At 35.0% G+C, this 25,638-nt stretch overlaps 1 protein-coding gene across 1 annotated transcript in view; it reads left to right on the top strand.

Annotated features, from left to right (window-relative positions):
- The window catches only part of LOC118200694 (WD repeat-containing protein 17-like), a 326,195-nt gene that overhangs the window by 47,366 nt on the left and 253,191 nt on the right, over positions 1-25,638 (top strand). The window contains exon 3 of the mRNA XM_085808418.1: positions 24,398-24,824. Within this exon, the coding sequence (XP_085664544.1) occupies positions 24,398-24,824 (427 nt within the window). The remainder of the gene's footprint in view (positions 1-24,397; positions 24,825-25,638) is intronic.

Genomic DNA, 25,638 nt, shown 5'->3' on the forward strand with positions numbered 1-25,638 from the left:
AGTGCAATGATCCCGAATGAATGATTTAATAAGAGCTTAAAATTACGTTTATTACTGCGAGCTATAGTTTGGGGAGATCTCTTCAAGTAATTGCTCCAGATGAGCAGGAAGAAACTGATAATTTATTGCAAAAATGACAGTACATAGCAAACATAATAGCTGTAAGTAAATAAGGAAAACGCAAATATAAGGTTAACAAACAAGAAATTTCACAAATTACCGATATCACTCGCAGAATAAATTCTAAAATTCAATTCACTTAGCTAACTCTTTTAAACGTCACTTTAAGCTAACTCAGAACTAAAACTTATTCTTCGACAAAAGTTCGACTCAATAAAAAGCGAATTTTCGCACATATCTTCGTTTAAGGAACAAATTAAAAATGACAGAAACTTACTGTTGTCACCATCAGATAGAGCAGAAAAAGAAATTTTAAATGAGGTTTTTATGAGACTTTAATGCATTTTATTAAGAAGTTGGATATTTTCGACCAATTTGACTTAGCAGAATTGTTTAGGAAGGAAGGCGGTAATTATTCATTGCTGAGAAACGATTTTTGAATTGAAAAATTCGATTGACTACGTGTCAGTGAGACTGAAAAGATGAAAGTAACAAGATATAGAAAAGTTCTTATGAAATGAGTTTTTATTTAAAGCTCATAAAATAATTTTTGAAATGAAAAAGGAAAAGGAATTGATCATATACTTTAGTAGGAAAAGGAGATTAAATAATTATTTTTACAAAATTCATCTATAATTTCATGTCACAAATAGTAAACGCGAGAATGTCTGAATAGAGAAATCTTATATGGGAATCGCATTGTCAAAACTATAAGCTATCTTTATAAAATTATCAATGGCACCGCAAGTTTTATTATTCGTAATACTAAAAATATTAAAATAAATATTAAAAATATTATTTTATTATTCGTGATATAAAACTGTAGATGTATTTTGTGAAGAGTATTATCTAATATCTTGTTCCATTAAACTGTATGATAAGTTATTTATCTACTTGTAGCGAATAGTTTATCCAACAGATGGCAGTATCTGCCAAGCTTCTTTGGTAATTGTCATTGCGCATGCGCAAGCGGAGTGTAAAAAGAAGTATGTTATTAGGAGAAGGAGCTTTCGTTAATAATGTTGCTGCGCGTTTTCGCTGTGTAAATAAAAGTATATTTTTATATCATAGATGTTCTTTACTCTCTAATGCGAAGCACTAGGTTAGTGCACGAATCTCTTCTGATTCAGAAACCATTTTCAAACCGTGGATCACCACAATAAAAAGTGGCGTCCGTCTAACAGGACGCATTAGTTAGGTAAAGGACACTTTTGATGGTTTAACAGCAGAAATGGAAGACTTGAAAGTAAGAAGAATACCACTGCGTGCAGCCTTCACGAAAGCATATAATAGCCTACATGGACATTTGAATGAGTCAGAATTGAACAGTGATGTTCTATTATCGTCCCTGGAAATCCTGGAACATAAAGGAATTCGACTACAACAGTTGGATGAAGAAATATTGGATCTCCTATCAAAATCGAAAGAAGTCTCGCAAGAAGAATATACTAAAGAATTTGAGTCATGTGAGACTTACAAGGAGAAATTAATAGCAGCCAGGATGAAAGTGAAGCAAATCACTGTGAAACTAGAGAAAAATTTGCTGACTCATGCATCGGTAAATGAAACCAGAACTGTTGATTCAAGAACGACGGCAACGAATTTGAAGCTTCCGAAAATAAATTTGATTGAATTTACAGGTGATCCACGACAATGGTTGAATTTCTGGAATACCTTTAGTAAGATACACGAAGATCCAGTGCTAGATGATCATTTGAAATTCGTATATCTGATCCAGGCTACTGCTGCCAAATCGAAAGCACGGGAAATAGTGCAGAGTTTCCCGACAACTAAAGAAAATTATCCGAAAGTCATCGAACATTTAAAGAATCGTTTTGGACGTGAAGATATTCTTATACAAGTGTACGTTCGGGATTTATTGAATCTTGTGTTGATAAATAATAATGCAACCAAAAAGGACTTTGCGCTATCATCGTTGTACGACAGTTTAGAAACAAAACTGCGTGCTCTGGAATCTCTCGGTGTGACTGAAGATAAATACGCTAGTGTTATTTTTCCGTTAGTTGAATCTTGCCTGCCCCCTGACATCTTACGCGTGTGGGAGAGGGAACGGGAGAGCTCGTCACAACAAGGTAAGAGCGATCTTGAATCTATTCTTCTGTTTTTGAAAAATGAAGTGATATCTGAAGAGAGAATTAAATTAGCGCGTTTTTCTTTTGATAAAAGTAGAAAATCTAAAAGTTACATTAATGATGAGTCTAATATTCCTACTTGTAATGATTTGTATACAGGAGACAAATTTAAAGAAAATGCTCCTATTAAGAAAGTTGAGGAATCGTGTTTATTTTGTGATAAGCCACATTTAACAGAAAAATGTTTTAAAGCTAGTACGCTTACATATCAGGATAAAAAAGATTTAATATTTAAGAAGGGTTTATGTCTATTATGCTTGAAGAAAAACCATATTTCTCGTAACTGTAAGTCCAAGGTTAAGTGTTTAATTTGCCAGAAAAGGCATTTGGCAGTAATGTGTCAACAAGTTCCTTCTCAATTGAAAGAGACTAAACAAGTAGAGCCTGTGGCGAAAAATGAGGTCAATGTTTTGGCTAGCAGATCCGCGAGCTCCGATTTGTTACTACAAACATTAATCGTAAGGGTAAAAAATGGCAACAGGGAAAGGATAGTCAGAGGGATTATAGATACGGGTTGCGAGAGAAGTTATTTAACGAAAGATATTACAGATTCTTTGAAATGTAACAGTGTTGGTGAAGTGAAATTAGTTCATAAATTATTCGGAGGTGTAGAAACAAAAGAAAAATTGCATTCTAAATATATAGTTAATTTGAGTAGCCTTGATAATAAATATGTATGTAGTGTGCATTGTTTAAGTGAATCTGTTATCTGTTCTGATGTTAAGAAAATACCTAAAGGTCCTTGGTTGAAAGAACTTCGTAAATTAAATATTCAAGTGTCAGATGTAGAGGGGTAATGCTCCCGAAAACGAAAGTGACATTAAATTGTTGATAGGTTCTGATATTGCTGGAAAATTATTCACCGGAAATATTAAATGTTTACAAAGTGGTCCGGTCGCGATGGAAACAACTTTGGGATGGATTTTAATGGGTAAAATTCCAGCGAAGGAATCTTCGGGTATAAATGATTCTCTTGCATGTGTTTCTTTATTGCTAAACGAAAGATCAGCAGAAAACTTGTGGAAGTTAGACGTTATTGGTATAAATGACCCAGTTGAGTCTAAAAAGAAAGCTGAAACTCATGAGGAGACCATGCAATATTTTGAGGAAAATTTGAATTTGGATTCAGACGGGAGATGTGAAACTGCATTACCTTGGGTATTGGACCCCTCTCTCTTGTCTAATAATAAAACGTTGGCAGAAAAACGCCTGACTAATACGCGAAGGAAATTATTAGATTCGAATCAAATTAAAGTTTATCAGGAAGTATTTGATACTTGGTTGAAGGAACGAATTATTGAAGAGGTAAATGAAGGCGAAGTAGATAGAGAGCACTATTTGCCTCATAGGCCGGTTTTTAAAGAATCTAGCGAAACTACGCGAGTAAGGCCAGTTTTTGATGCTTCGGCACACGCCAAAGGAGAACTTTCCTTAAATGATTGTCTTGAGAAAGGTCCCAACCTAATAGAAATAATTCCAACATTGTTGAATCGTTTTCGAAAATATCCTCTTGCAGTAATTTCAGACATTGAGAAAGCCTTCTTGCAGATTGGTATAAGAGAGAAGGATAGAGATTATTTGCGTTTCTTTTGGAAAGGTGCAGAAGAAGAGAATACTAAAATTTACAGACATTGTCGCGTGGTTTTGGGGCTTAACTGTAGTCCATTTTTGTTAGCCGCTACGTTGAACTATCATTTAAATCGTGCCCCTGATCAGTTTGCAGTTACAGCCAACATTTTGAAGGAGTCCTTCTATGTTGATAATTGCCTGACTAGTTTTAAGAATGTTGAAGAATTGAATAGATTTGTACTAGAATCGAGAATGTTATTGTCACTGGGAAAGTTTAATCTTAGAGGATGGCAGTCGAATTGTGAAACCGAAATAATTCCCAACTCTAAATTAGATACATTCGTTTGCGTTCTAGGGTTAAACTGGGATTTGAAGGATGATACTCTTTCTTGTAAAATTGAGTCACTAAAGAAAGTGGAGATTGTCGCGAGTAAACGAACACTCCTTTCTTGCGCGCATAAGTTATTTGACCCAGTGGGCTTCCTTTCTCCCGTTACCCTCTTCCCAAAGGTGACATTGCAAAAGTGTTGGAAATTACGATTAAATTGGGATCAAAAATTGCCAGAACATTTAGAAAAGAAGTCCATACAATGGGTAAAGGAAATGAAACTGCTGTCTGATGTCAAAATTCCTAGATGGCTTAATATTGACAGTTCGGTTAACGGAGATTTAAGTCTTCATGTTTTCAGCGATGCCAGCAAGCATGCCTATGCTACCTGTATTTTCTTAAGAGTGAAGACCGAAAATAAGTTTTATTTAAATTTTGTGCAAGCACGCACTAGAGTTAAGCCTTTAAAGAGTATATCCATTCCTCGTTTGGAATTATTATCCTGCTTAATCGGAGCACGCTTGGGACGTATGGTCTTTTCAGATTTGAACATGCCAAATTTAAGAACATTCTTCTGGACTGACTCAACAACCGCTTTGTGCTGGATCCAGCGAGACGTACGGTGGGGAACTTTCGTTTGGAATCGTGTCCAAGAAATCAGAACACTTACAAAAATAGAAGATTGGCATTACATCCCTTCGGAGCTGAATGCCGCCGATCTCCCTTCTAGAGGCTGTTCAGTTAAACAGTTTTTGCTGTCGAAATGGTGGGAGAGCCCATCATGGCTGTTAGAACCAGAATCGTCATGGTCAAGAGGCACCGATTTGCCGGACGAAGAGATCATAAATTCAGAAAGGCGTAAATCAGTATTGACAACTCTTAACAAAGATTCTAAACCTGACAATTGGTATTACAGGTACTTTTCATCCATAAAGAAAATTGTACGCATGTTAGGTTGGATTCTTAGGTTTTACTTTAAATTACGAAGAATTACAAACGAAACCTCCAAAATTTTGTCAGTTTCGGAAATTGGAAGAGCTGAGATAACTCTTATGTTATTGGTTCAAAGAGAATCATTTAAGAGTGTGAACGATGATAAAATTAAAGACCTCAGACCTATAGTTGATCGTGATGGTTTGATCAGAGCTAAAACCAATATTTCTTATCGCGACGATACTGATGACTAAGTTTCCTGTCATTTTGCCGTCTGATCATGCAGTAGTAAAATTACTAATAATGAATGCACATAATGAGCTGCTGCATGCTGGTACTTCTATGGTGATGTCTCATTTGCGGGAAAAGTATTGGATCCTCAAAACTCGTAAGACAGTACGAAACTGCATTAGAAAATGTGTTAAATGTCAAAGATTTAAATCCAAAAGTTGTGATGTAACTCCAGGAATTTTGCCGAAAGATAGAGTACGTGATGCAAATGTTTTTGAGATAGTGGGTGTCGATCTGGCAGGACCCCTCTACCTTAAAGATGGTCGAAAAGCTTATATTGTTCTTTACACATGTGCGGTCTATAGGGCCATTCATCTGGAGTCAGTAACATCCTTGACAACTGAAGCTTTTTTCCAGTCATTGAGACGATTCATTTCTCGTCGCGGAAGACCATCTATAATATACTCAGACAATGGCAGTAATTTTAAAGGAGCGGAGAGCCTTCTGCATACAATTGATTGGGAGAGTCTGCGATCAAAGGCCGCTGAGCAAAGAATTCAGTGGAAATTTATTCCTCCTTCCGCACCTTGGTGGGGCGGTTGGTGGGAACGTTTAGTTCAAATGGTGAAACAGATTCTGAGAAAAGTTCTAGGTCGTGCTGCCCTGGATGACGAGGAGTTGCTTACAGTACTATGCGACTGTGAGAGAGTAATCAATACTAGGCCACTTACCTACGTGTCGGAAGACGTTGAAGATTCATCCCCATTAATTCCAGAAATGTTCCTGCGGGAGATTTCCAAATCAGGAGTACCTGATATCGATACAGTGGATAAGGAAAAACTGAGTAAACGAGCTAAGTATCTACAAAAGGTGAGAGAACAACTTAGAGCAAGATTCCGTGTGGAATATCTAGGACAGTTACGTCAGCAGTCCATTAAAAACTCTATAGCTAAACCTCTCCAGGTGGGTGAAATTGTTCTACTTGAAGATAACAACAAAAAAACGTGCTTTTTGGAACCTGGCGCGTGTCATAAAGCTGCTACCTGGTCGTGATGGACAAATAAGACTTGCTGTCATAAAAACAGAGACTTCTGAGTTTCTGAGACCAGTGCAAAGACTGTACAGACTTGAGCTGGATAACCCAGTCCAAAAGGATATGACTGAAAATATTCCTATGACTACCAGCAGTGGTAGAACTGTGAAACCAGTGATACGTCTGTGAAATGTTTTGTACTTGTTTGAATACTTTGTAATAATTTGATTTATTTTTATTTTTCTAGGTTTAGTATTATCTGTTAATATGTCTAGAAAATTATGGAATGCTGCATCTCCAGGTAAATTTGTATTTCAATTTAATTAGAACATCTTGGTAGGCATAATTTTATACTTCAATATTGTATACTGTACTATTATGCATATATTATACTTAACAGATGTGTGAATTTACCTCCCAGTAAATTCAGGTGGGAGGAATATGTAGCGAATAGTTTATCCAACAGATGGCAGTATCTGCCAAGCTCCTTTGGTAATTGTCATTGCGCATGCGCAAGCGGAGTGTAAAAAGAAGTATGTTATTAGGAGAAGGAGCTTTCGTTAATAATGTTGCTGCGCGTTTTCGCTGTGTAAATAAAAGTATATTTTTATATCATAGATGTTCTTTACTCTCTAATGCGAAGCACTAGGTTAGTGCACGAATCTCTTCTGATTCAGAAACCATTTTCAAACCGTGGATCACCACACTACTTTTAGTTTATTAATTATTTTATGAGTTTAAAATAAAAGCTTTCTTTACAAAAACTTTTTAAATTAAAATATTTTTCTAAAATTATTTTTGTACCTACAGTTAAATATGAGGTGTCTAGAGAAAGATTGCTAATTCACCAAAGAGAGTAGCTTCGAGGAAAGAAATTAATGTGTTCCTCTACAAATGCAACGTTAATGTCACTATACTTTGCGTATCTAGAGCGACGTTATTCTTAATTTGTCGCATATCTGGCGATATTCGTGTCTCAATACTTTGAAAAATACTTCTTATATATCCATCCGCAGCTAAACTTGTACATATGTCCTTGTACACTTTCATAACGCGTACGATACCATCTAAATTTTTTTAACGTTATCGCGTCCTCAGATATTTATTAACGCAGTAGTTTTGCTGACAGTTCACTGCATGTCAGCCATGTTGATTACTAGGATTAAGTGAACAGAGCAATGAAGTATTGTAAATTTTTCCCATTTGTCTTGCTCCGAAAAGGCAGGAATATTCTACCCTCAATTCGACCAGCATTTAATGCTTCTTCGGCATATGAACGCAGCACATTAGTATGACCGATTTTTCACCACCATCTAAATCCCAGTCTGAGAAGAGAAGGGCTAGCTGACAAAGCTTTCCCCCCTAAAACAGGAAGTGAGAAGTGATGACGTACTCATTTTGATGTCTTTCGTCAAAAGCAAATTATCCTTTAGGCAAGCATAAAATACAATTTATCTTCCTTTCTTATATCTATAAGTGTTACGGCCCGTTGCTACAGCGCAAGAAGCCATATTACCTAAACGATGCTTTACAATATGGATTTTAAAAAGAAAACTGACTAAAACTATACATATAGAACTTTTAAAAATATTTACATTTTGAAGACAAATATATATGAGTAAAATTAATTTGAGATAACCACACCTCTAGAATATCACCTAGCATCAAAATGGAACTACAATTTTAAACGCGCGAAATCAGAGCTGATGCAAAGCAGTCACGTCAGATTACTTCTGGTTAACTACCCCTATAAAGATCGCGTCGGCAAGGAATCACTCAATCGAATGAACTTGCCCTTCTGTTTAACAATGGGTGAAATCCACTTTTTTAAACGGGGCTCTAGAGGACTTAGTTTTTCCAAAACATTAAAAAAGTTGCCAAGTTTCCAAGATATTGCCAAATGTCTTCAATTTTTACCCAAGCCCATCAGGGGGATTTTCGCCTATGTCTTGTGTTTTAGTTGACCTGTTTAGGGTTGCTACATAAAATGCAACAATTAAACACATAGATAATTAAAACAATAAATAATATCATAATGCACAAAGCTAACGCAATCAAATGAATTCAAATTATAGAAATTTACAGCATCATGCTTCTTGCTCAGCAGTACTCTAGCGGCAGGCTCAAACCAGGCGATCTGCGGCCACCCATATGGGATTCAATACAAGTTTTTACCTAAAACTCATTTAGTGATCACACAACCCGAGTCAGACTTGATAGCACTACATCAAGACCTAGATTCGGATCACTGCCCGGTCGTTGCGACACTAGGCACGAACAAGGATGTCCTGGATGATTAATATCAATACGACTAATTGGAAAATCTTTCATGAAATTATCAGTGAATGTCACGATGATAATCATAGACTACGCACGCCGGACAACATTGAACTTGCTGCCAATCAGCTTACTGTAGATATTCAAAATGCCTATAAAGCGGCTACTAGAAAAATCCTCAGAAGGCAGGTTACTGATAAATTACCTAATAGGATCAAAAATCTTATCAAGGAAAGAAATAAGCTTCGGAAAAGATTCCATCTCACCTGTGATCCGAACACCAATAAAAGTATGAACAGACTTAGCAGAGAAATTAAAAAGCAGATTACTATGCATCGCAAAGAACTTTGGGATGAGAAGATTGAGAGCTTTAATGAACCAAGTAGCTCTTTCTGGTCATTCGTAAGACGCTTGAAAAATAAAACCACTGTCAATAGACCTATTTATCATGAGCGCGGCATTGCGCTCACAGACATCGAGAAGAGTAACACTCTTGCAGAGCACTTCGATAAACAGTTCACCCCTAATACCGCCCCATGCAACCAGGAGTTTTCATCTATTGTCAGCTCCACAGTGACCGACTGGTTTCTTACAAACGTCATGCATAATCGACTAGATCTCACATCGCCTCAAGAAATCTTGAACATTATTAAAAAGCTCAGATAGAAGGCCCCTGGGCTGGACAATGTGAACAATGTGGTGCTGAAATGGCTGCCTATTAATATTGTCAACCGTCTCATGGGTATCATAAATGCTTGCCTGTACAATAGTTATTTTCCACGGTTATGGAAGACTGCTAAGATGATTGTGCTCCTCAAGCCGGGGAAAAATCTGACGAAGCCAGAAGGGTACTGGCCCATCACCCTGCTTCCCAGTATGGGCAAGATACTTGAAAGAATCATCCTTAGCCGAATCCAGCCCCATCTTGATAAGCTACCACTCGAACAATTCGGATTTTGGAAAGCCCTTTCTACGACAAAGCAGCTAGTACGACTGAATGAGTTCATAGGCAGTGCGCTGCACAACAAAAGATACGTTCCCTTACTCATGCTGGACGTGGCGAAGGCTTTCGACCACGTCTGGCATGAGGGGCTTATTTACAAGTTAATTAACTTAAAGTTAAGCAGCGAGTTAATAAGGATCATCCACTCTTTTCTGTTCAACAGGACGTTCTTTATTCAAATTGGTAAAGGTATTTCAAATAAGAGGCATGTGAAGGCCGGAGTCCCGCAGGGTTCTATACTCGGACCTGTGCTCTATTTATTCTATGTGGCAGACCTACCTGCAGAACACCTGGACCGAAACTTCTTCATGGGATGCTGTGCAGACGACACAGCCTTTGCTGTCAAGTCTGGATCGCCAAATTTTGCCGTAAATAAACTACAAAGTTTTATGCCCAAGCTTGAGCAATGGTGCGCTATGTGGAAAATCGCAATTAATGCAGACAAGTCCAAACTTCTAATTTTCAAGAAAAATAAGATGAACCATCCTTTGACTGTCCAGCTGAAACTTTTTGATACCGTTGTACCTGTGGTCAAAAGCGCTACGTATTTAGGACTTAAATACAATTCAAATTTCCTATGGAAGGATCATATTAATTATGTCAGGGGCAAGACTGTATGGTGTCATACAAAGTATGGTGTTTGTATGGTGTCATACAAAGTCTTACGCCATTTCTGTCTGCGACTTCTAAATTGGATATGAAGCGTAAAAGACATATTTATATTTCCATAATACGGCCTATTTTTGCATATGCGTCTCCCGCATGGGCCTCGGTTCAGAAGAAGGAGTTGAGCAAACTTCAGGTTACTCAGAACAAAGTTCTAAGAATGATTACCAATGCACACTATTATGTCTCAAATCAGACTCTTCATCGAGATCTAAAAATGGATTTAATAGAAATGTATTTACATAAAGCTAATGTTAAATTCTTTAAAAAGGCGCAGGATTGCAATCACATGAATGACCTTAATGTCTTAATCTATGTTATTCTGGAAGAAGATGCTAAGTTAGACCACTAGCGGCCCACCTCGCCCGGACGTAAATTTCCCTACGTAATTTGCCATGCAAAATGTGCTGAGATCTTGTACATAGTGTTTATATTTTTAGTTTTCAATTGTATTTATATCAATATTTTGTAGTTGCCTTGAACTAAAAAGCATCAGCTTTGTATAATAAACTTTATTGTTATTCTAAAACATAAAATTCTTTAAGAGAAATATTGCCTGCAGCGCAGTGCGGCTAAGAACGCTATTCTACTGAAACATAAACATGAACAACTGTTGCCATTCACACAAACTTTATAGTAAAATAAAGCACGTTGCCAGTAACAAGATTATTGCAAAAATCATAACATAAAATTAAGCAGTGAGGAAATAAAATATACAAAGAAAAAAAGAAATGCAAATATTAAATATACATCCAACATTAACTCCCACCCTTGCCATTGCATTAACAATAGATCATTCCCGATGCAATGGCAATGGTAAAAGTTTTACTATAGGTCTTTTAAAATAACCATGAACAGCTTTTACTGTAACAACTCTAACAATGCCATCCTTTCCTGGATGGATTTCAACAATGCGACCTAAAGGCCAAACACCAGGAGGCATGTTGTCCTCCTTAATTAATACAATATCACCTACAGACAAATTTGGAAGTTGTTGCTTCCATTTGTATCTTTGTTGTAAGGAATTTAAATACTCCTTATAATATCTCTTCCAAAAGCCTTGTTTCGTTTGCTGTAATAATTCCCATCGTTTTAATAAAGTGGGTTTGGGAATATTAGAAAAATCCTGCTCTGGGATGCTAGTAATAACATCCCCAGTTAAAAAATGTGATGGAGTCAAAGCATCTAAATTACCTACATCATTGTGATTAGTTTTAGATAAGGGGCGTAAATTTAACACAGCTTCAATTTGAGTTAGTAAAGTAGTTAATTCTTCAAATGTTAACTTTTTCTCTCCTATCATTCTTTTTAAATGAAATTTTATGGACTTGATACCTGATTCCCACAAACCACCAAAGTGGGGAGAAGCAGGTGGAATCATTTTCCATTCCATAGTATTTTCAGCCAAATAATTTAAAATCAATTCATTGCTTCTAAGTGAAAGTAGCAGAGTTTGCAATTCGGACAATTTTCTTTTTGCGCCAACAAAATTCGTACCATTATCCGAAAATAAGTATCGAGGTGTACCACGCCTCGATACAAATCGCCTAAGAGCAGCAATGAAAGAATCTGCAGTTAAGTCGCTAACTACCTCAATATGGTAAGCTTCGGTAGCTAGACATACAAACAAAGCTATATAACCTTTAGTGGTCTTAAAGCAACGACCTTTGTAACATTTCAAAATTACAGGACTGGCATAATCAATACCTGTGCTAAAAAATGGTCTCTCAAGTGTTACTCTTTGTTTTGGCAAGTTTCCCATTAACTGATTATTAGATGACAATTTATATCTGTGACAAACAATACATTTATGGATAAAAGACTGAATAAGTTTCTTACCATTTACAATCCAATAGCTTTGCTTTAAAATGTTAGCTAGTAAACTGGGCCCTGCATGCATATAAGTTACATGATATTGTTTAAGAAGCAACAAAGCAATCCTGTGTTGACCTGGTATAATTATGGGATGCTTAGCATTGAATGACAAGTCAGAATTTTGCAGCCTACCTCCCACCCGTAAAACACCATCATCATCTAGAAAAGGAAAAAGTGAGCTTAAAACACTTTTAGGACTTAAAGATAAATTATTTTTGAGATCCTTTATATCTTTATGGAAGTGCACAAACTGGATCCATTTAATGATCAACTTCATAGCTGCTTGCCTTTCATTAGATGAAGGTACTACTGCGGGACTTTTTAACCTATTATCTTCAGAACCAAAGACTCGTTCTTTGCACATAGAAATAAATCTTAAACAAAAGGAAATTACATTAACTATTTTAGATAAAGAAGAACAGTTCTGAAATAAATTGTCCAGAGTGTCATTAGTCAAATAAACTGTTGTACAAAAAATTGATTCTGTCCTTTGTTCAGTTAAGACAGTTGCATCACTGTTAGTCTCATTACTGACAGAATATTGTAGAGGCCACTTTGAACTGTCGAACGCTAAGAATGATGGCCCATGCCACCATAGGGATATGTTCGGTAGAACTTTCGGATCGATTCCTCTAGAAGGAAGATCGGCAGGATTCTGTTTCGACGAAATATAGCTCCACTGTTGATAGGGAATAGCATATAATATTTCTGAAGTCCTGTTTGCCACAAAAGGCTTCCATTTTCGAGGATGAGCTGCTAACCAACAGAGAACAACCTTAGAGTCAGTCCAAGCGTGAAAGGAAATTTCAGTACTGGAGAAGGCTTTACGGACAGCTTTTATTAATCTGGCAAGGAGGAATGCACCTAGGAGTTCCAGTCTAGGTATGGACACTTGTTTAATGGGAGCAACTTTGGTTTTAGCAACCACCAAATTGACTTCATTTCTGTCGTGAGATGTTGGTTGAACACAGTAGATAACAGCAGCGTAAGCAGATTCTGACGCGTCACAAAAACCATGCAGATAGATGTGGTTAGACGTAGTTTGAAGCCACCTCGAAATTTTAATATTTTTGAGAGCCTTAAGATCTTCTTGAAGTCGCTGCAACTTCTCTTCCCATTCTTTAGGCAGTGGAGCATCCCAGCCAAGTTTTAAAAACCACAATTGCTGATAAAACATTTTCAACTTGACTGTACATGGTTGTTCTTGCCGAAGATAGCTCGAACTTATTTAACTTAACTTCAGTAACTGATACTTAACTTCAGTAAGTGGACTGTAATATTAACAATAACAATTTCATTTTAACAAAAACAACATTATTGAATATTAGCACACGCATGTGCTTATAGTTACCTATGTAACTTAGCTAAGAGCGAGCAACCATATGCTCTTACATCAAGTCAGAAATCATTCATACTAATAAAGCAAAAACGAAATAACTTTAGGGTTACACTAAAGCCAAACTCTGCTTGGCGTAAAACAATGCTGCCAAGCAATACTCTTTCAGACACCGAACATCCCGCCCGGCGTTGAAATATGAATTTCAATACAATAAGTAAAATTCAAAAAAGTAATAAATGTTCATACAATACAAAATGATACAATGTAAATTAATGCACAAATTATAATACAAGTAATTACAATGTGAAAAGAACAAATATGATAAATTACAATTCAAACCTTCAAATAAACATAAAATTTCGTACATTATTTCTCAATTGGCAGTACAGCAATTTTAGTAACTGCTCGTTTATAAATACCATTTTTGGTTTTGACAGAGACAACTCGCACAAGGTTGTCCTTCCCATAAAACACATCTACAATTCTCCCTAACAACGATTTACAGGTAGGAAGATTTTCTTCCTTAATCACTACCATATTCCCTATTTTAATATTTTGTTTAGCAATCATCCATTTATATCTTTGAATCAAAGTGCTCAAGTAATTATTAGTCCAGTTCTTCCATATATTTTGTACCATTTTTGTAGTTTTTTGCCATAAACTAAGTCTGTTATTATCTACTTCTGTTAAATTGGGTTCAATTATTGAATTGATCGGTCGACCTATAAGGAAATGACCAGGGGTTAAAACATTTAAATCATCAATATTAGAAGTTAACGGTGTAAGAGGGCGAGAATTTAAGATTCCCTCTACTTGAACTGTTACTGTCAAAAATTCTTCGTAGGTTAATACTGAATTTCCTACTGTTCGTTTAAAATGAAATTTAAAGGATTTTACTCCTGCTTCAGATAGACCATTAAAATTTGGTGCTCTTGGGGGTATAAACTTCCATTGTATACCTTCCTCGGCTAGAAAAGTAGCTAAAGTTCCATTCTGCTTTAGAAAAATACTCATTATTTTTTTTATTTCTGTATTTGCACTAACAAAGTTTTTTGCATTGTCACTAAATATTTTTTTTGGTTTACCTCGTCGGGCAAAGAACCTCTTCAGACAAGCAATGAATGCTTCTGCGGTTAAGTCATTGACAATCTCTAGATGAATTGCTTTTGTCACCATACAAACAAAAATACAAACATATATCTTATGATAGTTACCCTTGCGTTGCCCTTTGTACTTTATCAAAAATGGGCCGCAGTAATCAATAGCACAACAATTAAATGTAAAGTTAATATTAATTCTCTCTTTAGGTAATTCTCCCATTAGTTGTTGAGAAATTATTGGTTTTGCCTTAAAGCAAATTATGCAGCTTTGCACTATCTTTCTAGCTATATTCCTGCCATTAATGGGCCAATAAATTTGTCTAATAGAATTTAATAGTGATTGTGGACCATTATGAAAATCTTTTTCATGAAAATAAATAAATATAAGTTCAGTTAACTTATTCTTGGCAGGCAAAATAATGGGATGTCTTTGACTATAACTTAAATTAGAATTCTTTATCCTACCACCTACCCTTAGCAGACCTTTTTCATCTAAGAAGGGATCAAAATATTTTAACTTACTCCTTGATGTTATCTGTAGACCTTTCTGCAACAAAGAAATTTCTTCTGCAAAATACCTACCTTGGATATATTTAAGGAGTGTATTCCTTGACAGCTCCATTTCATCTATACTAATACTACCTGTTCGTTTCTCACTTGTGTTCCTACAGTTGTAGATAAATCTGAAAAGTAAACTAAGAATTCGTATTAGTTTCAAGAAATCATTAGTTATTTTTAGGAAGTCATCAAAGAATGAATCAGTTTTTAAAGTCAACAAGGAAGTCGTAACTGGTTTCAGTTCTGAAGAATAAAGCTCATCACTAAGTCCATTTTTATCTTGAAAATTGTCCTTGTTTAAAAAATCAGGACCTTTCCACCACAGCTTGTTAGATCCAAGAGTTGTAGCATCTGATCCTCTGGAAATGATGTCGGCTGGGTTCATTTCTGAAGACACATGTCCCCACTGATAGTTAGAAGTAAGTTGTTGAATTTGTGAGACTCTATTACTCACAAAGGTTTTCAAAAGATGCGGTGATGTATTGATCCAGGCTAAAGCAATGCTTGAATCTCACTAGAGCTTAACGTCATCAATTTTGAGTTTCAAAGCTTCTAAAACCTTTTGCATAAGTTTGGACAGGAGTAGACATGCTGATAGTTCTAATCTAGGAATAGTCATAGTCTTGATTGGTGCTACACGAGATTTGCTACAAAGAAGTTTACTACAATATTCACCAGGGCTTGTAATGCTTTGAAGATATATCACTGCACCAAATGCCTTCTCGGAGGCATCCGCAAATCCCTGTAAAATGAGCATTGAAAAGGTCTCTTTTAAAATGCAACGAGGTACTTGTATATTTTCTATACTCTGAAGAGTTTTAATAAGCACATTCCATTCATTGGCAAGAGGTGGTGGTAACTGTTCCTCCCAGTGTAGCTTAAGCAACCAAAGTGCTTGCATGAATATCTTTGCCTTGCTAATAATAGGACCGAGTAGGCCTAAAGGATCATATAATCTTGCTATTTGAGATAAAACATCTCTCTTCGTAACATCAGACTTTTCATTAACAGTAACTTTATATTGCAATGTATCCTTCTTATTATTCCACAACATACCTAACGTCTTCACAGTTGTATTACTATTACGATCAAATGAAAAATTCTGTAAATCAGAGTTCTGAGAATCAAAACTAGTACACCACTTGTGTAGCTTCATTCCTCCTTTTTGGAGCAATTCTGTCAAATCTTTCTGGAGCTGAATGCATTCCTTCAAATTCGAAGACCCAGTAAGACAGTCGTCTACATAGAAATCTTCCAAGACCACTTTCGATGCTACAGGAAAATCCTTTTCTTCATCCTTCGCTAACTGTTGAAGAGTCCTTTGAGCAAAATATGGAGCGCATGCTGTGCCATAAGTTACCGTTTTGAGTCTGTATAGTTCTATAGGCTTATCTTCATCTTCCTTCCAAAGTATTTTCTGATATTTGGTCTGCGATGGCAATACTTCAATTTGTCGAAACATCTTCTCAATATCGGCAGTAAATGCATAAATATGCTTTCTAAACCGTATCATGATGGAAAAAAGTTCCTCTTGAATCATTCCACCTTTACATAATATGTCGTTCAATGAACAACCGTTAGTAGTTTTGGCACTCGCGTCGAAGACAACGCGTAACTTTGTTGTTTTACTATCAGGTTTCAGCACGCCATGATGAGGAAGAAAATATCCTCCTTCAGTTTCAGAATAGTCTTCCGTCCTCTCCATATGATTTAATGATTCATATTCCCTTAAAAATGAAACATAAAGTTCTTTCATTACAGAATCACTCGACAAACGTTTCCACAACTGATTCAGTCTTTTTTCAGCGATTTCCTTTGAATCCCCTAATTGTATGTTTTCACCAATATCTGGCTTGAACGGCATTTTAACCACATATCTTCCATCCGCATGCCGGTAAAATGAGTTTTTAAAAAGTTCGTTGCAATAATTTAATTCAGAATTAACTGTAGATTTAGTTTCATTTACTTCTTCAACTTCCCAGAATGACTTTACTAAGTTATTTAACGAATTAATCTCTGTTGACAAATAACAATAATTTAAGTCATAATTTTTTACATTTGGAATTCTAATGCTTCCAGAAACTAAAAAGCCGAAGCAGCTGTTTTGAAGAAGTAACTCATTATCTTCTAAACGTATTTTATCTGTTTTTAAAAATTCAAAAAATAATTCCGCACCTAATAATAAATCTACCTTCTTTGCCTTGAAAAATTCATCATCAGCTAACTTTATTCCTTTCGGAATATTTAATTTCGAAATATTAATAGATTTCGATGGTGTCATGTCAGTTATTTTGGGAACAACTAATAACTCTATTTCCCATTCATTTTCCTTTTCTAAGTTCGATAAACGCGTCTTTATTTGCGATTTAACATTCAAAGTTGTGTTGCCTATTCCACTAACTGGAATAAATGCTCGTTCTTTTTTTATTCCTAATGAGTTCATAACACCTACAGTACAAAAATTAGAAGTCGAAGCTGAATCAAGCACGGCTCTAAAAGGAATTCGTTCATCGTAAACATCGCGAAGATAAACAATCGCTGTATTTATTAACACACATTTAGATTTATTTGCAGCTGCCATCAAAGTTGTGTGGGGGGGAGAGGGGCAATCCTCTTTCCCATTCACTGACGAAAGGTTCAAGGTCAATTCATTTTCTTTCGATGATTCATTTTGTTTTTCGTCAATTTTATGTAACAGCGAATGATGTGTGTCTTTCTTACAGACATAACAGCTAAATTTAGCCTTACACTGCGATAATACGTGTGATGGAGAAAGGCATTTAATGCATAATTTATATTCTTTAACAAAATCATACCGCTCAGAAACAGAAAGACTCTTAAATTTCGAACAATGATAAATTGGGTGTGGTTCTTTACACATAATACACTTTCGAAAAGGGTTTGTTTTAGTTACCAAGGATTTTGAATTTCTAGAGCGACTTAATTGATTTGATACTTTAGTAGCATAGCTCTGCTTAGGAAAACTAACTTTGTTTATTTCTTCAAGAATGCGAATTCTTTCTTCGAGAAATTCTAAAAATTCAACAAGTTTGGGAATTTCATTTGGTTTTACGTTTAGTTCAAATGCTTTTCTAGATTCTCTATCTAATTTATGCAATAAAATATTTAATATCAAAACATCAGATAAATTATTTCTATCAAATTCTAATACACTTAAAGATCTCAAACATCTTTTAACATTATCTACCAGTGATCTCAACTGAGAAGGTGAGTCATTTATTTTTTCAGAGTTCAACAAATTATTGATAAAGGCATCAACTACTGCTCTTTTGTTTTCATATCTGCTTTCAAGTGCAGAAAATAGCGACTCAAATGTATCCCATGCAGATATATGTGGTTAGACGTAGTTTGAAGCCACCTCGAACTTTTAACATTTTTGAGAGCCTTAAGATCTTCTTGAAGTCGCTGCAACTTCTCTTCCCATTCTTTAGGCAGTGGAGCATCCCAGCCAAGTTTTAAAAACCACAATTGCTGATAAAACATTTTCAACTTGACTGTACATGGTTGTTCTTGCCGAAGATAGCTCGAACTTATTTAATGATACTTAACTTCAGTAAGTGGACTGTAATATTAACAATAACAATTTCATTTTAACAAAAACAACATTATTGAATACTAGCACACGCATGTGCTTATAGTTACCTATGTAACTTAGCTAAGAGCGAGCAACCATATGCTCTTACATCAAGTCAGAAATCATTCATACTAATAAAGCAAAAACGAAATAACTTTAGGGTTACACTAAAGCCAAACTCTGCTTGGCGTAAAACAATGCTGCCAAGCAATACTCTTTCAGACACGGAACAATGGTGATAGCTAGCCAAGAGGATCAAAGATTTTAGAAGATTGAGAAATGAACCTTCTTTTAGTAATTTCAGTCCCAAAATCCATAGAAATGTTAAATAAAAATACGTCTTCTGTAGAGTTCCAAAACAGCCCTAAAGTCTTGGCACATTCATCTGAGTGAACTTCCAGGTCACCTTCTTCATGATTATCAATGGATAAATTTTCGAGAAGCTTTGAGCAGTTTGATCTCCATTTCTTTAAATTAAATCCACGTTTCTCTAATAGCTGTGAAAGCTCAGAACATAGGTCAACTGCTTGCTCTAAACTGTTTGCTCCAGATAAACAATCATCTACATAGAAATCGTTTTTAAGAACGGAAGATACATGAGGATGATCCTGTTCTGCATCCAAAGCAATTTGCCACAAACAGCGTGTTGCTAAAAATGGTGCAGATGCAGTGCCATAAGTAACTGTACATAATTTATATGTCTGCATTTTTGAATTAACAGATTCTCTCCAAACAATTCTTTGTAAATGTTGATCCTCATTATCTACTAAAATCTGGCGGTACATTTTTTCTATGTCAGCAGAAAAAGCTATTTTATGTATACGAAAGTTGAGCGATATTGAAAATATATCTCGTTGTAGTGTTGCACCTACCCCTAAAACAGAGTTCAAAGAAACTGAATTTTTAGGTTTACATGAACCGTCAAATACTACACGAAGTTTAGTGGTAGAGCTACTCGGTTTAACAACAGCATGATGCGGTAGATAATATACTTGCTTATTTTCTTCAGTCTGAACAACTGGAACCATATGATTTAAAGTTTCGTATTCTTGCATGAACTCCTTGTATTGCCTACAAAGTTCTTTATCTAAATCAAATTTTCTTTCCATAGATAGAAGGCGAGAAATAGCCAAAGGTTTGGAGTCGCCTAACTCTTCAGCATTACTGAAAATGGGCAGTCGGACAACAAATCTGCCATTTCCGTTTACTCGATAATTTTCTTTAAAATGCTTTTCACAAAACTCTTCTTCAATCGTTGATTTCTGATTTTGGAACGTTAATTCTTCCAACACTCCAAAACGCTTAAGTGTTGCATCGACGTTATCCTCAATATGTAAACTAATGCGATTAACACTAATGGGATGCGGAGTATTGCCTTCTGTTTTAATTCTGCCTGATACAACCCAACCAAAAATAGTATTTTGCGCAATTACATTTTTATAGCCAACAATCTGCCTGGCTGAAGCAGAGAAAAGAAATAGTCAGCTCCAATTATCATGTCTATTTGTTTGGGCGTACTGAAATTCGGATCTGCAAGATTAATTGAATTCAAATAATCAAGGTCCTTGCTATCAATCTTTACTGAAGGCAAATGCGAAGTTAATTTTTTAAGAATATATGCTTACATTAAAACACCATTTTTTTTCAACTCAGATTTCGGAAACAATTTTACATTTACATAACCACGAGTCAAAGCTGCTTCAGAATCACCAAGTCCCTTTACGCAAATACGGGCATTTTGTCTGCGTATATTTAATTGTCGAATAAATGATTCACTGATGAAAGAAGCTTCACTTCCACTGTCAAAAAGAATGATACATTCGTGACCTTGACCAGCAGAATCGTAAATTATTACTGCCGCCGTTGGTAAAAATGAAGTACTCTGACCCTGAATAGAAAAACTCGGAATATTATTTTGTTCGTCTGAATTAGAAATTTGTTCATCAGATGGAGATGAATTTGACACAACTACGTTATTACTTTTAATATCTTCTTGCAGTAAAGTATGGTGTTTTGCTTTGCAAATAGAACACACATTCTGCGATGAACAAAATTTTAATTGATGATTTCCGAAACAATTGAAGCATAATAAATTCTTGCGAATGATATTTTTCCTAGTCGTAATATCTGCACCTTTAAATTTATAACACTTTGATAAAAAATGAGAACCATTGCAATGCTGACATTTTAGAACAGAATTTTTATTATTATGTGAAACATTCTTCGAAACAGAGCACTGATTTTTATGCGATACTCGCTTTTCATTATTATGAGTGTTTAACATTTCAAGTGAAACACACCTTGATTTTAAGATTCCAAAAAACATTCTAAGGTAGGAAATTCTTCTTCACCATTTTTTTGTGACCATAAATGGCGCGTTTCCGGATCGACTTTTTCTAACAAAAAATAAATTAGCCAAACATCTCTAGACGAAGCCTTTTCGCCAAGATATTTTAATCCACGGATAACTTCATCAGATGTATCAGATAGTTTTCTTAGATTAACAGAATCAGCGCTAGTAATTTTGGGTTGCTCAAGAAATGTTCTGACAAGCGACATTACAATTTGATTTTTTCTATCATAACGATTCATCAATTTGTCCCAAGCCTCATCGTATGTAGTTTCGGAAATCGGGATGTGCTTAATAATAGCAGCTGGTTCGTCTTTTAAAAGTCCTATCAAATATTGGAATTTCTGAATTTTCGCTAATGACTGATTGGTATGAACTGTCGCCATGTACAGATCTTTAAAATTAAGCCAATCAGTATATTTACCATTGAAACTCGGAATGTTTAAACGTGGAAGTTTAAAGCTAGCCTCAACTGCAGTGGGAATTGAAATCAAAACATTTCTGGCCGTTACGGATTCAATGGAGGATTAATACATTACTTTCGTTTCAAAATATTTAGCTTCGAATTCAGCAATTTCAGAAGCTTCTTCGGGTAAAGCAGCATCATATTGATCAAATTCTTTAAATATTTGTTCAATTCTTTCTAATCGTGCTTTTAATTCCGTTAAACTTAACTGATTACTGAAATTATTGTGAAGCCGCGTTAGGGTAGATTTTGTTCGTCCTCTTAATCTTTTAAGATCAGATTCACTTAATTCTGTCATTATTACCATGAATAATGATTAATAAGCACAAATAACTTCAACAAGATACTTAAGCAGCAAAAAATATTTCCGCTTATCTTTCTGACGTCACGCAGACGATTCGCAGTACCAGTACTTAAAAGTTCGTTAAACACAGTTCTAAAGCATATAATAACACATTAAATAGCATTAAATGCCTCACCTGGGGAACAAAATAGTTGCCTTGAACTAAAAAGCATCAGCTTTGTATAATAAACTTTATTGCTATTCTAAAACATAAAATTCTTTAAGAGAAATATTGCCTGCAGCGCATTGCGGCTAAGAACGCTATTCTACTGAAACATAAACATGAACAACTGTTGCCATTCACACAAACTTTATAGTAAAATAAAGCACGTTGCCAGTAACAAGATTATTGCAAAAATCATAACATAAAATTAAGCAGTGAGGAAATAAAATATACAAAGAAAAAAAGAAATGAAATATTAAATATGCATCCAACATTTTGTATCTTATTAATTTCACATTTCAACAACCTATGTATCATAATTGTATATAATTTTATCACTATTGCATTTATAGGTATTATGTCTTGAATTTTATATGTCTTGTAATTAATTGTCGGATTTGTTTCTGTGTCTTATTTGATGCAACAACGCAAACATGTCACACAGTATCCTCACGACTCCTGTTTCATGCACTTCTCATTGCGCTTGCCTCTCAATGGCTTTGCAACTCTTGGTCGCCCCCTGTAAACCACCTTTGACCTTACCAACTTGTCAAGAATTTTCAAAGTCATGGGCCCACTGGGCTTTACTTTCAGGAGCCGGACAAGTTGCGCACTTGAGCGATATTTCGGCTATATCTGCACAGACGAGACGAGACTTGATAGCACCACTAAGGTCACTGCCACACCTGAACAGAACACCATAGAAACGATGGCTGTACTCCTGTGAAGCAAGTTATTCTCCCCCTTTGCTAACTGTTCCTAGGGTATAAACAGAGCGAGTGATCAGTTCAGGCGGGTCAGGCCCATTAATCGCATAGGCAAAAGTGCAACCCATACATTAATACGTAACCGCCCCTCGCCCAGGATGAGGGAGGACCCCCGATGGGGCCTTTTGGTCAACAGAACGACTGTGCTAAATTCTCTCGTTTCATTTCTGAGTAGCAAAAAATAAATCAATACTGAGAATGAAAATCACTAGTCGCTAAGAAAATCTCTTCAACTGCAGAAAGAAAAATAATTTACGTCGAGGCGTTCTCAACAAAGGATTTTTTTTTTTTTTTTTTACAATTATTTCCCTTAAAAATACTTTTCATGAAACAGAGCATTGACAAAGAGTTCTAATTGTCTTAAATATCTTAAATTCCTCTGAAATTCTTTCTTCTCTTTAAAGATAAGCTGGAAAATGATATCCTCACAGACAAGACATTAGGGAATCTTAACCTGCGGTTTTCATGAATGAAATTGAAAAGGAAGCTTGGAATGCCATCAAAAAGGAACAATACATATTCTGATTGTGTAGTCAGAGTTAAAGATGTGCTACAAAAACTCAAATCTGCAAGTTACAAAGTAGTGCTACATAAGCTCAAATCTTCAAGCTGCTAAGTAAAAAACTTCACTTTTTAAATCCACACACAAATTCACATATCCCTAAAAAAAAAAAAAAAAAAAAAAAAAAAAAAAAAACTTTAAGCAGTAAGCAAGAAACAATGTTAGTACTTCCACCAAGAAATGGGAAAATACTAGAACTAGAAAATACTAGAATACTTGAAATGCTAATAAGATTGCTGATTTCAACTTGAAATTCTATAGGATAGGCCTTCCATAACAGAAAAAACAACAATTGTAGCTTTATCAAAAGAAAGAAAAAGATTTATTCTCATATTTTTCTAACTCGAACAAATGTAGTTTAATGCATTTTATAAGCATAAAGTATTTTACATTCATATAAAGCATTTTCTACTGAAGTACATGTATCATCTACGTAGTCTTTTTTTTTTTTTTTTTAATTATTTCTACATTTTCAGTTCAAAAGGCTAATTAATACATAAACCAATCATGAAATATTTAATAAACTACAATAAAACTGTTGATCAACAAACTAGTTAATTTTATACACCAAAAAGAAAATTCTAATACAAACTGTAATATAATTATATGATATGTGTCATGACGAAAATATTAAAATCATTTTCAAATTGAGTATCTCAAAAGAACTCAAAATTCAATGAAAAATTTTAAAGAGCTTTTCACAGACTTGAATTGTGTGGGCCTATTATTATAAGCTAAGTTGTTAATTTCTTAAGATTTCAAGAAAATGTTTGTTTTTGTAAGTTTTTATTTTTTTGGAATTACCGCAATATTAAAAGCAGAAAAAGTCTTGAAGCCTTTTTAAATAAGCACAACAATTATTTATAAAAATAACCTGTGCTTCTTAAAACCAATAGATTTTCTTAATTTGTATTTGGAAATAATAGATTTATTGTTAATAACCAAAATGATTTTCGGTATTTTCAGTGGAATCCAGACAGCCACCAATTTTATCTGCATTCCATCATGTCAGAGCATAAAAAAACTATTTCAGCAATAGCGTGGCATTTAAAAGATAAGGATATACTTGCAAGTAGCAGTACGGATTTCAAAATTTGCATTTGGCATGTTGCAAAACATAAATTGCTAGCATCATTAAACACTCCTCATGCTGCACCGACCTTGATGTCATGGTTCACTTCTGATGAAGATTGTGTTGCTTATACTGATGGAAAAGGTCCTATTTATTTATGGAAATACATGGAAAAAAATGGCCGAGATGGGCCAGTATCTCATCCGTTGAAAGAAATCTCAACAGTTTCTTCTAATATTACTCAAATGAGTTGGCATCCTTCTACTCCAGGAAGATTTGCCCTTGGACATGCTGATGGAACTATATCGTTATATATTCAAGGTAATTTATAATATGACATATATCATTTTACATAAATTTTTATTAAATAATACGTGTTAAAATTACGTGTACTATGCATTTTAATTACATGTTGTTCTAATGTTTTTATTATTTCAAATAACATTCTTCAGTGCATCAATTTTATACAAAGTCATCTACAGCACTGCAGTTCTGCCTTTTCTTTCAACTTCTGAAAACACATCTTTCATTCTACTCCTACTCTACCACAGCTTCGCTTTTTACAGCATTTCATTCATTCAAAACTGTAAATATGTTCATTACGTCTCTACTGGAAACATGTCAAACTCAATATCTCAAGCGTACCAAATAGTCTCAGGGTATAATAGTGCAGGCCTCAAGAGAAAGAATGTTATTTTACACTTAATGATATACTTAAAAAATGAGTAAATACATAAAATCCTACATAATACTGTAGGGCAGCGATTCTCAACCGGTAGTACGCGTACTGCTGGTGGTACGCAAAATAAAAATAGGCGGTACGCAAAGAGACAAAGTATTTTTAATTATTAAATTCAAAAATTAAGTACCTCAACATCCTGATTACGTTTTTTCTCTAACATTCGTAAATTAATGGGATCTGAGCTTTGTTCAGGACCAGTAGCAGCTTATATACTTCAGCAAAATAATTCGTTTTTATTTTCACGAATATTCTTTTAGCCATAGACATAACAAAATTTGTCATAAATGATGTTTTTGAAAGGAATAATAGAAATGGATGCCGTACTTAATTGGAAATAAAAAATAAGTTCTCATTAGAAAGATATTAGCATCTCATTAATACTTTCCACCATTT

This window comes from Stegodyphus dumicola, chromosome X1 (genome assembly GCF_044657685.1).
Source record: "Stegodyphus dumicola isolate Sdum_Otavi_A_Nest chromosome X1, ASM4465768v1".
Classification (NCBI taxonomy): domain Eukaryota; kingdom Metazoa; phylum Arthropoda; class Arachnida; order Araneae; family Eresidae; genus Stegodyphus; species Stegodyphus dumicola.